The 18242-nt window shown below is 35.1% G+C and overlaps 1 protein-coding gene across 22 annotated transcripts in view; it reads right to left on the reverse strand.

The window, feature by feature from the left end:
• Positions 1-18242, reverse strand: part of TBC1D5 (TBC1 domain family member 5) — a 567716-nt gene that overhangs the window by 340257 nt on the left and 209217 nt on the right. For 21 of the 22 annotated variants that reach the window (XM_067033841.1, XM_067033850.1, XM_067033846.1 and 18 more), the window contains one exon: positions 12630-12761. The exons of the other annotated variant lie outside the window; for it this stretch is intronic. In XM_067033841.1, the coding sequence (XP_066889942.1) occupies positions 12630-12726 (97 nt within the window). In that variant the 5' untranslated portion in view covers positions 12727-12761. The remainder of the gene's footprint in view (positions 1-12629; positions 12762-18242) is intronic. 22 annotated transcript variants of the gene reach the window in all.

Raw genomic sequence — 18242 nt, forward strand, 5'->3', positions numbered from 1 at the left:
ATATATAATAACCTTTACAGATTGGCTTCTTTCACTTAGTAATATGCATCTAAGGTTTCTCTTTGTTCTTCTGTGACCTAATAGCTCACTTATTTTTATCACTGAATATGTACATACAATTCCATTATATATACATATCACTTTGCTTATCCATTCACCTATTGAAGGTCATCTTGGTTGCTTCCAAGTTTTGGCAATTACGAATAAAACTGCTATAACACTGTGTGCTGGTTTACGTTTAGGATTGTTTTCAATTCATTTGGGTAAACACCAAGGAGTGCTACTGCAGATCACATGGTAAGAGTACGTTTAGCTTTGCAAGAAAAAGTCAATCTGTCTTGCAAAGTGGCTGCACCAATGTGTATGCTCACTAGCAGTGAACAAGAGCTCCTGCTGCCCTACATCCTCACTGGCATTTGGCGTTGTCTTGGATCTTAGTCATTCTTTTAATTTGCAATTTCCTGATGACCTATGATGTTGAGCATCTTCTCCTACGCTTACCTGTGTATCTTTTTTGGTAAAATTTCTGCTCAGATATTTTGCCCATTTTTTAACTGATTGCGTTGTTTTCTTATTCCTGGGTTATTAAAGTTCTTTGTATATCTTAGATACCAGTCTTTTATCAGATAATTTTTATAAAGATTATTTCTCCCAGTCTCTGGCTTGTCTTTCATTCCCTTATAGTTTTAATTCTAATGAAATCCAACTTATCAATTTTTTCTTTCACTGATCATGCTTTTTGGTTTTGAAACTAAAATGTTATCACCAAACCCAAGGTCACTAAGATTTTCTCCTATGTCATCTTCTGGAAATTTTATAGTTTTGCATTTTACATTTAGGTTCATGATCCATTTTGAGTTAATTGTTTTTGAAAGGCATAAAATCAATGTCTATATTTCTTCCCCGCCACCCTCATGGAGATATCTAACTGGTCCAGTTCCATTTGCTGAAAAGACTATCCCTTTTTCCACTGAATTGCCTTTGCTCCTTTGTCAGTATCACTTAAAACTATATTTGCATGGGTCTATTTCTGGGCTCTCTATTCTGAAGTCAGATACTGTCAGTCTTCTAATTTTGTTCTCCTTCAATGTTATATTGTCTATTCTGGGTGGGTCTTGGACTTTAATAGAGAAATCCTGTGTAGTCACACTGGAAAGTGATTGAACAAGCAGAGACCAGGTTGTGAAGGCTTTTTAGAACCTTCTTTAAAACTTCACTTAATCCAAAAAACAAACAAAAACAAAAAACAACAATAAAACACAGGCTGCTCATAAGGCACTTCTGAATTGCTTATAACCCTGACATGCAGTGAATTAATCTTCAGACCTAACATAAAACAAACACTTTAAGGGCATATTATGTTGTTTCAAGAAGTTTTGGGGGAATTCATCGGTGGCCCAGTGGTTAGGGCGTGGCATTTTCACTGCCATGGCCCAGGTTCAACCCCTGGTCAGGGAACTAAGATCCTCATGGCATGGCAAAAACAAACAAAAAAACATCGGGGCAATTTCTTACTTACAAGATAGAGAACTAAGAATGAAGACCACATGTAGGCAAGATTTTGAAGAGAGTAATTAACTTCTTGCATTTGGCTTTCTTTGAGAAAGCAAATCAATGTCTTATTTTAAAATCTATTACATTTTAAAGAACAAGTATTTAAATAATCAGATTCCAGTTACTCTTCTAATATTCTATAACATAGGCTAAGGAATTAATAGACAAATATATTTAAAAGTCAAGATAGAATTTAGAGACGAGGTATAATAAGAATCAGATGAGGGCCAAATGAGAACTGCTTGCTGTAGTATATGTAGCAGCTAACTCAAAGCAGTAGTTTACCCATGCAAAACTCAAAATGCTATTTACAGAATCACCTAAGCTAATTTTCTACTATTGCTAAGCTAACTGTTCTTCTAGTAAATGACTCTATTCTGACTCATCTGACCTATGAACACCCTGATAGACTGAATTCAGAATTTAGGGCACAAACGGAGAGCCAATGACGGATTGCTGCATAAACATTCACGAGCACTGAAAAACTAAATATACTCCTATGAACCTCTTTCCTAGAAATGTGAGATATAGTTAATTTTTCAAAGTCTGGATTCGCTAAGCTTCTTGCATTTGACATTTAAATACTTACTACCTAATTACTCTTCTGCCTGTTTTTGTTTTTTTTTTTACTCCCAACTTCAGGAATTTTTGTCATTAACCAAAGAAGGAAAGGAAAGAAGATAAAAACAGTAGAAACTTAAATCAATCAAATTAGGCAAAAAGATTATCTAACTAATTTTTTAAATTACAGTATTGAATTATCTGGATTGCATTTATCTCCCTTCCACATAAAATCACCACTTGATTACATGACAGTAAATCTTGCTCTTGTGTTTATGGAGAACTGCAGATCTTATTATGACTTGGTTGACCATCCATCTCCTTCTGCTTACTCTGCATATCTAGAAACAGAAACATAACCATTTATTCCTCCCTGGATCTTCTGATCTCAATGTATAGAGTAGGCCGGGTAGAAGAAGAGCTTTTTTTCATTGGCTATAAAAGTGAACTTTTGGGTAAGAAATGGGCAGAAATAGAAACACAGATGTAGAGAACAAACGTATGGAAACCAAGGGGGGAAAGTGGCAGGGGGCAGGTAGCTGTGTAATGCATTGGGAGACTGGGATTGACATGTATATACTAATATGTATAAAATGGATAACTAATTAGAACCTGCTGTATAAAAAAATAAATAAAATTAAATTAAAAAATTTTTTTAAAAAAAAGTCGAATTGAGAATTAAAACATTTTTGCTTCCTACCCTTCCTATACACCACACCATTCTGTTCCTATTAGCATGACTAATTATTTTAACTATTAATTAACTTATAATAATGGTGATAATAATAGTAATTTAACTATTAATGATTTTAACTATTTTATGATATTCAAAAAGTGGAGGGCTTCCCTGGTGGCGCAGTGGTTGAGAGTCCACTTGCCGATGCAGGGGACATGGGTTCGTGCCCCGGTCCCGGAGGATCCCACATGCTGTGGAGTGCCTGGGCCCGTGGGCCATGGCCGCTGAGCCTGTGCGTCCAGAGCCTGTGCTCCGCAACGGGAGAGGCCACAGCAGTGAGAGGCCCACGTACCACAAAAAAAAAAAAAAAAAAGTGGAATTATTATTGCAGTATTAAGCAAAACCCAGATAAAACTGAACACTTAAAATTTTCGAGGATCTATGTTCTCTTATTTTTAAATGGTAATTAAAAGTTTCCGATACTATTTACACAATGATACATAGGACATATACGTATTGGTAAGTGCCAAAAAGGTATTTGTTTTATTTACACTCTTGCACACTTCGCTTTCTGGCTTTGTACTTTCCCTTCCATCACTTTATATCTAGTAGCAATTCCGCAAAATTACTCGGGTCCATTAAAAGTTTCTTTCTTTCTGCTATAAGGAGCCAAGAATGCATTATTACATTTTTCTATGTGAGGTATGCTATTAAATAATAGCTTGTACACTAATTAAAGCAAATGTAATTGTGAGAACACACTGACATTGTTAAAGTAAATTACTCAATTTGTTAACAGTTTCATTTCAAGTGACCTTAACTGTATTAATTGTGATACTAGCTAATTAAATTGAAGAGCATTAAATAGACTGTTCTAATATGTCCTAAAGGAGCAAATTTTCCATCACATCAGCCAAAGAAAAATGATGATTATATGGACCCCTCCCCACCCCAAAGTCTCCTACACACATGTACACACAATGGGTCAAGCAGAAAAGGTCTCACCAGACTGCATTTATCATTACTATTTTAATGTTGGTAGCATGGCATAAAACAGACCACACAGAAGTAACTGATCTTTAGATAAATGGTTAATTTTAGGACATTCTTTTATGTCAGGTTAAACAGAAATTACTTCATCATTACAAAGAGTTAAAATATTGAGAAAAATTGGAGCGAGGAAACAAAGATTGGTATAGAGGACTGCAATATGAAAATAAATGTTAAAATACTACAACTCTATGTAAATCAGATGTTACTTATTAAATGCTTAGTATATCAAGTCATAAGGATACATAATAAAAAACAGTTATGCCCCTCATTCTTGAGGAGAAACTTAACAGCACAAGAGAGTTACATGTCATTCCCATGTAACTGACATATCATCTTCTCAGATAACAACATAGATGCTAAATAACTCTCAAGTCTTTAAAATACAATCTACACTGGCTTACAGAATCTCCAGCATTTGGCCCCTGCCTGCTAGGTCCATCCTGTGCCATTCCATGTCACCCACCCATGCCATTTCCATGCTCCAGCACCGTGATCTTCCTTCAGTTCCTTGAATAGGATGAGCCTATTCCTATCCTAGGAACTTCCTCCGTATTAACTCTTTTTCTAGACTGGTGTTTCTTTCATTCTTCCTATCTGTCTGTCCGTCTGTCTCCCTCCTTCTGTCACCACCTTTGCGAGCCTGGCTCATATGTCATTCACATGTAACTGACATATCACCTTCTCAGAAAGATCTTCCCTGACAATCTAAAATACTCCCATAGACGCTCATTGTTAACACTACCCTATCTTGATTCTTACCTAGCCTTTATCATTCTCTGGTATTTTTTTTTCTCATTTTTGTACTTGTCCTTTTTTTTTTTGCTGTCTCTCTCATGCTAAACTGTGAGTTTCGCTGAAAGAGAGCACCTGGACTGTTTGCTTAAGAGCCTATCCCCAGATACTAGATGATCAATGAATATTTTTGAATGAATGAATAAACATCAGGTCTGTGACCCACAGCCCCTACTGTGATTAAATATACGTGCCTTTATGGTCTCTATTCATTTATTAAGTATGACTGAAATTTCTTAACCATCACGCCAACATGTCTGATTGAAAATCTGTAAGTTCAACAAAACAGATCTATTCACAAGTCTAATTAAAAATTCAAACTGATACCAGTGTTCTAAGCTTGGTCAAAATCAGTCATATTCTATTCTGCTGTCTTTTCTGGCCCTACTGATGCACTAGCAGAAAACAACTAATATAAATCTTTGATAAGAAATCCACTGTAGGTCACTGCACCTAAATGGGGCTTTTGGTTTATGTTTTTCTAAGGTTTTAAGATAATACTGTCACTCTACATCACCTCTATAGCTCTAGTTATGCCTAGCCCCAACCAAACCAAACCACCATCACACAGCCTCTCATTTTTGGTGATCCAAGAATAATATAAGGCTGACTAAGCAAGGTGGGAAAAATATCTCAAGGTACGGATATTCCTTTGCAGTTAACTTTGCCCAAGGGGGTAGTGGTGACAGCTCTTGCAGGGCTACTGTTTCTGTCTGCCACCAGAGCAAGCAGTGAGGTCTCCTTTGCTCCTAAAGACATGGGAAATGAAGAAAATCCCTGTACAACTAAAATAACTCTTCACACAACCCCAACTCTAAAGGAACTGAAAAGGGGCCTCTCCATTAAGTAAATACTAGGAATTACCACACCAACAGAAAACTTCAAATAAAACTAAAAACTGGATTCATTAATGAGAAATAGACAACACAATAAAAAAAGATCAGAATTCAGACCAGAAGACTTTTTTTTTTAATTTCAAGAGTACATTTTACCAACAGTGAGTTTCACTGTTACCATTAAAATGTCTAACTTGCTAAATCTCAATCCACTGTGAGAGCATGAATATATAAAATCCATATATAGTCATCTAAATCTAATATTAAAGAGTAACCTGAAACTTCCTCGCCATTTAAATGTTTACGACTGATATTTAACCACTACCTTTTCATGTTAATTCCATCTACTCAAGTCAGCTAGTGAGTGGTATCTTGAAAATGCCTTACCACTAATCACAGATCATCAATACTCTTCCCATCACCGAATCATAGATTTTCTCCTTTTATAGTCTTTAACCTATGCAATTCTGAAGCACTGACCACCTTGGACCTACTGGAAGCTCTCACATCTGTAGCTTCTTTAATTTTGGCCCTCCTTTATCTTTCCCCAACTTTGACTGTTTTAAAATACTGCTCTCTCTATCCAATTTCTAATCATGGAGAATTCTGACCAATCAATCCTCAGTTTTCTCTTTCTTTGAATTTCTTATCTGTCTCATACTGTGAACTGATATCTCTGGAGGATGACTTTCAGATCTCTAACTCATGGCCTTTCAAACTGAAGTCTCTCATTTCCCACTTTCTTTCAGACAATGTAATTTAGAGGAACAGGGCATGGCATGTTCTCTGCTCTTTGATGTAACTTCTACCTATTGTCACACCACGTAACAAAATCTGTCTTTAAGGAGACATTTTAAAAAACATCCATTTAAAAAAAAAACCTTGTTACTGTCATTTAAGAACTTCCAAGTCGCTCTACCATTTATTTAACAATCTTTATCTTCAACAAAGCCACCATTTTCCTTAATGACTTAATAGCCTTACTTACAGTTTTTTATCTATCTAAACTGCCATCTTCCTCCATATGTAGAGAGAATTTTGCATTAAGATGATGCTTTTTGCAAAACGACACAGACAGTAAAAAGATCAGTGGTTGCCAGGGGTTTAGGAGCACGGGATGGGGAAGATGAACAGGCAGAGCACAGAGAATTTTGTGAAAATACTCTGTACAACACTATAATGACAGGTACATGTCATTATACATTCGTCCAAACTCATAGAACATCCAGCACCAAGAGTGAATCCTAATGTAAACTACAGAGTTTGGGTGATTATCATGTGTCAGTGTAGGCTCATCAGTTGTCACAAATGTACCACTCTGGTGGGAGATATAGATAATGGGGAGGTTGTGCATATATGGGAACCAGAGGGTATCTGTACCTTCCTCTTAATTTTGCTGTGAACCTAAAACTGCTCTAAAAAAATAAAGTGTTTAAAATTAAAAAAAAGATTTCAAACCAAAACCTATCCAAATCAATGTAGATCCAATTTATTACACAGAGCTAATGAAGGTACTGAGCTGGTTTATTGGCTACCACTAGACAATGCTCTAAATTAACATAGTTATCAAAGACTTATATACTGTTCCCATGTCCCCTTTATGACTCCCATCACCATGCTACTCTATGCTTCATCTCTCCTAACTCAATCCCTTCCAAAACTTTCTACTCTGCCCTCTTATAAGCCCCTTCCATAACAGCAAACTTCTTTATATTCTCAAACTATCAATGAATTCTTCTGCCATCAACTTCCTTGCCTACTGTCTACCTATTATACTCCCCTGACAAAACCACTGCCTGCTTTTTTTTTAATTATTACTATCTTTTTTTGGCTGTGTTGGGTCTTCGTTGCTCTGCAGGCTTTCTCTAGTTATGGTGAGCAGAGGCTACTCTTCATTGCGGTGCATGGGCTTCTCATTGCTGTGGATTCTCTTGCTGCGGAGCACGGGCTCTAGGCGCGCGGGCTTCAGTAGTTGCAGCATGCAGGCTCAGTAGTTGCGGCACGTGGGCTCTAGGGAGTGCAGGCTTTGCAGCATGCAGGCTCAGTAGTTGTGGTACACAGGCTCTAGGGCACACGGGGTTCAGTAGTTGCAGCATGCAGGCTCAGTAGTTGTGGCACTCAGGCTTAGCTGCTCCACAGCATGTGGGATCTTCCCAGACCAGGGCTTGAACCCGTGTCCCCTGCATTGGCATGCGGACTCTTAACTACTGCCACCAGGGAAGTCCACCCACTGCCTGCTTTTGATTCTGGCTAAACCCTAGGTGCTGAATTCTGCTAGACATAATCACACACGTTTATAAGCTTGTATCACCTATAAATTATGATGTCTAATATCACCTTGGCCCCCAAGATTATATATTCTTTTTCAACTCAATCTAATCTTTATTGCTCTCCACAAATCTTCAAATGATTCATTCTGTCACTCACTATCAGCAAATTATCTCACCCTAACATATCAAGAAAGAGAAATATAAATGATATTTCACTGAACCCTCTGCCATCAAACAAATGAACCTACTGCACCTAAACATCTGTTCTCCATCCTTCCTCTCCTTCTCCCTCTACGAATCCCTCCATCTTGGCTCTAGACTGCATCTGAAACAAAGCAGAGCCCTGCCACTGCCCTGTTCCAAGTACAAAGGCCCCTCCACACCCTCTAGCTCTTGTTTACAGAAGAGCTAAAGTCTCCCAAGCTTCTCTGAGTCACAGAAGAGCAGGCTCAAGAAGTTAATGATTAGGACAATAGAGGCACAGAATCCTTCAGTGTCTGATGCACATTCCTGAGTTGTTTTACAGATACTTACTGTAACTGCCACCAGAGGGAAAACGCTAACTGTATGATGACCAGACTGTAGCCATGACATAAGCTGTTCCACCTTGAGCAGTATTGAATCTATGGCTAGCACAATTCCAAGAACTGACCTTAAGACAGTGGGATTAACACTATGGCTCATAATAATCTGTATCTTTGTGGGCCTCAAAATAATTGTGGCTTTTTCTCTCCATATATGTAAGCAGGCAACTAAAATTATCAGCAAAGAGATGCTGCAGACCCATGTCGACATCTTTCACTCTAAGAATATGACACCCTGTGTCAGCATGAAGAAGTTACAGAAGATGGACCCTCACCCATAATCCCACAGAAATGGAATGATATCTGACAGTGGTGATTTGTAAGCAAATTTTTGCAGGCAGTTTGTTACAGGAATTAGCTCTCTGCAGGAGGCCACTTTTGTCCTGTCACTTTAGCAAGGCTATATTTTAACTAACCTCCAGCCCAAGCACACCTTTCAAATCTTTTTGATCACACACTACTTTGCCTAACCTGTTGATTCTTTCCATATATCAAAGAAGTAGAATTGAAGAATAAGTAAGTAACAGATGACCAGATCTCTTCCCCAGCTCCCCCTTCAGTAATCTTGCAATCAAACTGTGTGAACAAAATAGCATCTAAAGAAAGATCACACAGCTCAATGCTCTGTGGTGACCTAAATGAGAAGGAAATCCAAAAAAAGAGGGGACATATGTATGCGTATAGCTGATTCATTTTGCTGTACAGTATAAACTAACACAATATTGTAAAGGAACCATACACCAATAAAAATTTTTTTTAAAAAAAAGGAAGATCATTTTTTGGATCTTTCCAAAAAACAGAAAGGAGTCGACAAGCCTGCACACAATGGGAGATGGCAACATATCTGACCCCCTATCTCAATGAGTAACTGAGATTATTTCCCCTCTTTCCTTTTAAAAACTTTCATGGCCGAGCAGAATCTTCGGAGTTGGTTGTGGGACAGGAGTCCACGTTCTCCCCAGATTGCCTCTCCCCAGATTGCCGGCTCTCTGATTAATATGACCTTTCCATTCTTGTCACTTGTGTGACAAGTGCTGACTTCAAGCAGTGAGCAGCCAAACCTGAGTTCAGTAACACTTCTACTACCTGGAAAAACCGTACTCAAGATCATAATAGGACAGTGTCATTTATAACATCAACTTCAGTAAATTAATTGAATTACCACCAATTTATTCATCAGTAAAGCCACACACCCCCTTCTAGTCATAAAACTCTATGATATAGTAACAGAAAGAAAGGAAGATTGGGACAAAAAAGTACAAGAGACAAAAATGGAGTAGGCAGGATATTCTGAATGTCTTGGATTTTTCTTAAGTAGGTTACTAAATATTTTATACATGAGCTAGAAAGAAAGCTTTGAAACAGATATTATATAAAAAGGCATTACATTAAGTAATTATCTGAATACTATAAAAGCTGTAAGAAGGCATATAAAATTGAAGCTAAAAACTCTGGCTACATGTAACAAAATGCTATTCTCAAAAGAGACCTAATAGAGGAAAATGTTCTTTCATCATGAGCAAGATTCCAAGCTCTCGTAAGACTGGAAAACAATTAGTAATTCTGAGAATACTATTTTATTAATAGGTTAAGTTTCCCTAGATCTTGATACTGTTGTTTCCAGTTTAAAATAAAATAATTACTTTTTCATTTAATCCTTGAAAGTTCCATGCTAAGAATGAATAATCATGAGTAGCTGAACAAACAGTTTTTTTTTTTTTATGGCTGCAATTGAATTACAGGTAACTTGTCAATTATTAATTAATACCCTCTGATCAAAGATCTTGGAATTTAAGGTGGTAATTTTTGTATATGACCAAATGCAATAGAGTACAGAGAAAACAGCATACTTTCTATGCTGTTTTCTATTTCAAAAATAAATTAAAGCAGCTAAAAGTTAATTCACATGGAAAATGCGCCCTAAGATTTTGCATATATATATATCCAAACAGTTCTTTTTTCTGCCCTTACCTACTTTCCTCAACATCCATGAAAGTAAACCAATGATATGTAATTTTCTCTCTGTCATACCTATGATGTGACTATTTTTGCTAATCCTTTCCAGAATACTCAGAATCATTTAACTCAGTAATGTACTGTTTTTCTACAAGTGTTAAAAATTCAGATTTGAGAAATTAAAAATTTATTTGTTTACTTACGGAATATACAACAGGAAATTTTAAAAAATCAAACAAAAAAACAGGACTTCTACACAGGGAAACCACTGATTAAGTCCAATGTCTGACTACTTACAAAATGAGTCATTCAGTTGTGTAAAAGGCTTCAAATACATGGAGAACCCCAAGAAAGACATATATTAAAATATACCAACATACTAAAAAGGTGGTGATTTTTCAAGCAGATATGACAACCCCATTAAAATGCAACACATGGTTTTCTGCAAAAAGAAAACCTAAGATGAAATATATGCTTTATATAAAATATTTACATATACAATGAACAAAACCCACTACGGTTAGTAACCTTTATGGCTTTGAAGAACTAGGTATTTACATATCCTTCTTCTGCATGTGCCTGCGTGTATGTGTGTTTTGTATATATTTTTAACAGTTGACAGCTGTTTTAGAGCATACAGAGATGCCAAGCTGAATGAGGGTCTTGATTACTTCAAGATTAGCTATCTAAAGTTTCTATTCATTTTAAGTGTTGTTAGTTGGAAGAGTCATTAGTCACTTCCTTGTCTTATAGAACATCAGCATACATTTACATTGTTAATGAACATTTGGGGTAAATGAATTAATGGCACTTTTAAACATCAATTCAGTCCTAATAACTTTGTATGTCATAGAAATGTTGGCTAGGATATAAACGAAAAGCCTTTTCAGTAAAGGTAACTCCTCATTCCTACAAACAATAAAGGATAAAATTAATTTAAAATGTTTTTTAACCGGCTTAAAAAAAAGAACCTCAATATTTAATGAACTAGTCCAGAGAAAAATAGGCACTTAAGGAAAAAACAAAACAAAACAAAAAAACCCCTATGTTCTAAAATAAGCATATAAACCAGAACATTTTGGTGAAAGTATTTCATATACTGATAACACAAAAATATATTCACTTTTAAAATAGCCACTTATCAAAGTGCTTGCAGAATAATTTGACTTATATCAGTATGAGTACTTCTTATAGGTATGACATTTAAGAAAAAACATCACTAAGGGAGGATTGTATCATTCTTACCACTGAAATTCTTTAAATGCTGAAACTGAAATTGGACACAAATAATTTTTTCATATTATCAAAACCTTAAACAGCAGTTTAAATAAAAGCAAATATAAAAATAATATCACAAAAATAAGTTGTATGCTATTTTCATTAAAAACAACAAGGGCATTTGTATGATGTGGAAGGTATTAAAGATGCACAAAAAGCATAAACACACTCCATAAGCTCAATAGCTTGTATACTAAAGAAATAACTACTTAAGGTATCAATTTTTTTTAATTCCCCAAACAAGAGTTAATGGCAGATCTTTATTTACATCAATACAGAAAAAAAATCGTATTTGAAGTATATAAAATATATGTGAATGACTAATTATAATTTCTTAAAATAGATCTTATAATCCTGATATATGTATTGAGTGAAAAATTACAAATAGTTACTTGAGTCAATGAATCAACTTTAGCACATATTTAGTGAATTAGTTGAAATAAGGAAAAGGCGTCAAGAATGCGCACAAAATCACTGTTTCCTTCTAAGATACTATGTTATTACTAATACTGAGAAAATAATACAAAGTTCTGATACATATACATTTAATACTTTTATAGGGCAGACCCCGAATACAGTTGATGTTTTAACAATTTCACTACACAGAACTTTAAAAGTAAAACACAAATCCCAATTATTAAAAAAAAAAAAAAGAATAATCAGGCAAGTGCTTTATTCTGTAATAATCTCAACTTACTGAAGGAAAAAAAAAAAAATCCCTGCAAAAATCAACACCAAGAGCTTAGACTTCTTTAAAAGATGTTTGAGAAAAGGCCATTTTGCATTTCAACATTCTTATGCTAAAGCAATAAACTGTTTATGATTTTTTTTAAAATGTATGACAGTGCATTAAATACTTGGCTACGGCTAATGTGTCTGTCTATAATTAAAAGTTGACGTTTTGTGGAATCCATCAATGTCAGAGTGCTCCATATCTATCCAGGGAAATGTTCTTAAAGCTCTCCAGCTCAGCCTTTCTAGAGAATGACACACAAGGCAGGCAGGGCTAGCTGGAGACCCTCTGCCAGGTTTCCCAGTAACCTCAAAGTTATCTGCATACAAAACTCACCTCCAGGCTTGTGTGAGTAACTCAACAAGGGGTCAATACCCACTTCTTGTTCTTCTGGCTGCAGAGGATGTCTAGTTTCAGATAAGGAATGATACATTGTGAGAACTGGACAATGTCACCAAGAGTGACCACCTGGGAGATGAAAAATATGGAGAAAAATGATAAATTTTTTTTCTGCTGTGACTGGGAATAAATGCAAAATGGAAAATGATTAAATGAGCATTACAAACATTAACAAGTTTTCCACAGGCTCCAGGGACTGTTACTACACATTGGCAGGCATATATATAAAGAAGCAAAACAGTGGCACAAGATTTTCATTTCAACAATTTCTTCCCAAATCTGGACTTCACTGGTAACCTCTACCTCAACATTCAATTACATTTATTTTCAGTAAACTTCTGCACAAAAAGCTGAATTGTAAGTTAAATCACACTTATAATGTGATTTATAAATGTTTTATAAATGTGTTTTTTATAAATGTGTCACATTTATAATATCCTTCATTTTACTACCCAAATAATAGACATTTACTATAGGAACTTTCAAAATATAGAAAATATAGCTAACTGAAAACATTCGTAATTATATTAGCTAAAAACACGACTGTTAACATGTCAGTTTATTATATATATTCTTTCTGGGCATTTAAAATACATATAGTTTAAGGTGATCCACCATGCTAAGTATACTGATTATATAAATTATCATGAGTATTTTCCTCCCCATAAAAAAGTCTGTATTATCACTTCTAATGGATCCCTGGTATTCTATTATATAGCTATAACAATTGATGTAACCAATTCCTTATTAGCAAACAATTAGGATACTTTCAGTTCCCCAACACTATAAACAGCTTCACAATGAATATCTTCCAGTAATATCTCTGTGCTGTATCCATGATTATTTCCTTAGGATAAAATTCTATAAGCATAATTGCTGGACCAAAATATTTTTTTTAAAAAAATAAGATTTTAAGATAAGTTTTACCAAATTATGCTCTAGAAAGATTTGTATATAATAGAACAATTCATTTCCCCTGGACCCCCATCAACAGTGGGAATGAGTAATTCCTTGGGCTTTTTTTTTTTTTTTTGGACCTATATGATAGTCAAATTTTATACTGCATTTGCTTGATACCCAGTGAGATCACTGAAGACTTCATATGTTTTCTCTGACATTTGCTATTGTCTTTTGTGGATGCAGTTTATTATTATGATTGCCTTCATGATTTGTAAGCATGCTTTAGATATTAATGGTATTAAACCTCTGTCATATGCTACATATGTTTTTCTCAGAGTGTGTCTGTCTTCAAATTATATATAGTTTTTGTGGAGATAGTAACGTCTTCATTTTTATGTAGCCAAATATATCTGTATCTCCTTTATGGATACTGCCTCTCGTATTATGCTTCCAAAGGCAAGATTATATAAATAACCACCTGTGTCTTGTCTTATAGTTTTGAAGGTTTTCCTCCTCAATTCTCATTTCTATAAATAATTATAAGTTAAACATAGATTTTTTTATATAAATTAAATTGTTTTTGAACTTCCAAGTTACACTAACTACTTATAATTTTTTTATGTCTATAAAGTACAAATGATCTTCCCAAATCAGAATCTTCCAAAAAATAGACTGGGTTCGCTACTTTTCATCCAAAATAATGTAAGTAACATAATCTTTTAAATTTTAAGAGCAGGGGGGACAGGAAGAGGAAACGTGTAATGCTAAATTGGAAAAGCAAGTCCAACCAAAATGGGTATGTAATTTTACAGGATATAGTCTCCACTTATAGAGGAAAATTCCAGAGAAGCCCATGAACACACAAATCTTTGACCAATTTTTTCCTATCACAAAATGCTCCTTTATCCTGTTTACTTAATTTCTAAAACTCTCATTTCATAAAATCACTTGAACACTTTCTCATTTTTATCAGAACCCTCCAACTCTCACTCATCCCCACTCTTGGATCAAATGTTAACATCCTTTCCCCCTCAGGTTATGGTTAAAACAAAAGAAGCAGAGGGTTAGGCTAAATCAACACTTGGGAAAGCAGAACTTTTGTTGCCAACATAGTAAGAATTTCTAAAGCCACAAATCCTAACTCCATAAAGCTAAACCGTTGTCAGTTCTTGTTTCTTATGTGTACAAATCAATTAACATAGATGGAGCACTAACTGTACAGAAGGAACTCTGGGGAATATAATCTAGTTGAGCAGCAGTCCCCAACCTTCTTGGCACCAGGGACTGGTTCTGTGGAAGACAATTTTTCCACAGATCGGGGGTGGGGTGGGGGGGTGGTTTAGGGGGCATGGTGTTGGGATGATTCAAGCACATTACATTTATTGTGCACTTTATTTCTGTTATTGTTACACTGTAATATATAATGAAATAATTATACAACTTACCATAATGCAGAATCAGTGGGAGCCCTGAGCTTGTCTTCACTTACTACTCACTGATAGGGTTTTGATATGCGTCTGCAAGCAATTGATTTTTTATGGTCTCTGTGCAGTCAAACTCTCTGCTAATGATAATCTGTATTTGCAGCCGCTCCCCAGTGCTAGCATCACTGCCTCAGCTCTACCTCTGATCACCAGCCATTAGATTCTCATAAGGAACATGCAACCTAGATCCCTTGTATATGCAGTTCACAGTAAGGTTCCCGCTCCTATGAGAATCTAATGCTGCCACTGATCTGACAGGAGGTGGAGCTCAGGTGGTAATGTGAGTGATGGGGAGCGGCTGTAAATACGGATGAAGCTTCACTCACTTGTCTGCTGCTCACCTCCTGCTATGCAGCCCAGTTGCTAACAGGCCACGGACTGCTGCTGGTCCATGGCCTGGGGGTTGGGGGCCCCTGTAGTAGAGGAGAGCAAAATGTAGATAAGTAATAATATTATAAAATAGAATCTGATACATTCGGCTGATCAAATGAATGAGCAGGTTAAAAAATAAAGTCCTCTGCTATGGAGAAGTAAGGCTCACCAAATGCCAACACCTAATGGGGTCAGGCAAAAAGCATTATTAATTACAGTTAACATCTATTAAGTAGTGAATATATGACAAAAACTACTCTAAACACTTCACATATACTCAACATTTCATCCTCCCAACAACTCAATGACGTATCTTCATCATCATTTTCATTTTACCAAAGAGAAAACTGAGGTACAGAGAGATGAAGCAATTTGCTTACAGTCACACAACTAGTAAGTACTGAAGCCAGACTGTGAACCCATCCTATCTAGCTCCAAAGCTCACCCTCTACTCAGTACTACACTTGGCTCCTGTTAAGTCAATGAGACAGACAGAGAGGCATAAAAACAAGGGGGTCTAAGAGGACCGGGTCTGTGAATTATTGGAACATCCTTTTCTCTGCTTCAACATTTTCAAGAAAAAGTGGAAATCCAGAATTTTATGTGAAATCTCTTTACTTGTGTTGGCAAATAATAAAAAAAAAAAAGAAAGAAAGAAAGAAACTGTGTGGAACTGATTAAACACATGTCAAAACAGTATTTGGCCATGGACAACTATTTTAATGTAAAATTCATATTCTCTATACACTTTGTCATACTCTTTAAAAATACAAGGGCAAACATTTGAAAATGAATATTGCAAGTTAACTGCCAGACTTCCTTAAAATTTCTTTAATATCCTATACTATGTTTTCATATCATTTCTCATTTTTAGAGTATACACTTCTGTTAGACTTCATATACCTAAAATATATAAATAAGGGGATTTTATGTATTTTAAACTCTATGAGAAATAGACAAGCAACAAGGAAACTGATATCAAAGTGTATTTCAAAAAGGAACATCAGAAGAAAAGAAAAACACTCTCTATAGCTAAAATAAAATACAACATGACAATGTTCAAATATTCACTCAAGATGCTCAAAGAGACTTAAGGTCTTTTCAATTCCTTAGAGAAAGTTAAGTTCAAGTCATTTACTCATTTTAGCTTTAATAATAATTCTTTAGAAACTGAGATGTCTGTGGTAACACCCAATAAACAGAATACAAAATTTACCAAACACAGCAGTCTACAACCATTCTACAGAATAAGGCATCTACTATATGCTAATTTATCATGCCTATAGGTTGAAACTGAGTCACTGAAATGCTTTTTTTGTCAAATAAAGCAAACCTGCTGTATAGTAATAATGAGTTGTTTTCAATAAATACGTTGAAGAAAAAGTTTGGACAATATCCTTAATTTTCTTTTAATTGTAGATTTAAATAATAATCTAGTTCAAAAGTAACTTATTAAGTAGGTGCTGTTTTGTTTTTTGTTGTTGTTTTAAATACAAAGGGCTATTTTTGCTTTTTAGAACATAAAAGAATATTTAACTTTGTTGGCTACTGCTACTGTGATTACCTTATAAAATCACAATACAACGTTGCTTTCAAATATGAAGTAATTTTTCCAATTTGTGTTCTGTGACTATAACAACAACCAAAAATAAAGCAGGGTAGCAAAGGTTTTTAAACAAATGTATCTATATTTGTTTTAACCACTATTTTGAATAAATTTTGTATCTATGAATATCAGACTATAAGAAAATATTTAATAAAAATTCAAATATTTAAGGGAATTTTTTGTGGTCTGAAGATTTTAGGATAAGCCCTATAAAAGTCAAAATGGCATAAGCATTTTGAAACTCACAGTGGACCACTGCATCTTATGTTTGTATACTTGCTATGCCTTAATCTTCTCTACACAGAAGCTAGACATATATGTAGAAAAATATATATATAATGACCAAAAATATGTATCTTAGTAAATGACTACTCAAATCCATAATTGATGGAGTTCAGTTTTCTTAAATAATGCCAAGTTGTCTCTAGAATTTCTCTGACAAAAATGGTAAAGAATTTTAAAAAATAAAGGCAACCTTATTTTTTCTAATTCAGAAAGCACAGCAATATACCTTCTAAGACCTGAGAAAGGAGATATTCCTTCTTTGCTACACTTAACTATAAATAACAAAGCTCCTACTACACATGAACTCAACATTCACAAAACTCAAAATTGGTTGTGCAACGTGGTTTTACTGCCATCCTGGTCACAGGAATTGACACATTAGGCTGAAAGTGCCATTGAAAATCCCAGACTAATCTTAGGACACTTATATTGGCTTTACATATCTGATTCTTGTAGTACTAAATCTTAAGATAAAAGTGATCTGTCTGAAAGAAGGGAAGTCTTGTGAAAATAGTATTTAATGAAAGGGTCAGCACTAAAGCTTGGAAGACAGTCTTAAAGTATGTTAATTAAATTTCAGAATAATCTATTTTCCATGTAAACTGAAGCAACACAAGCAGTCTGTAAGTGAAAATTTCAAATTATTAGCATGATACAGACAAAACAAAAGGTTAGCTGAATAAAATTTCTCACTTTTAAAATGGCATCATATAAACAAAACCTCTAGAAAAATAGTTTATTCCCTCTGAATCTGAAGTTCTACATATTTCAGCTTATATTCATTCTATCGCTGTTTCTATTACACAGGCATAGAATTAACATTCTGAATTGTGTCTTCTAAAGACATCCGTATTCAGAAAAGCTCATATAAGCATACTCCATTCATTTAAATTCTTGCCTGAT

Source organism: Kogia breviceps, chromosome 5 (assembly GCF_026419965.1).
Source record: "Kogia breviceps isolate mKogBre1 chromosome 5, mKogBre1 haplotype 1, whole genome shotgun sequence".
In the NCBI taxonomy this organism is placed as follows: domain Eukaryota; kingdom Metazoa; phylum Chordata; class Mammalia; order Artiodactyla; family Physeteridae; genus Kogia; species Kogia breviceps.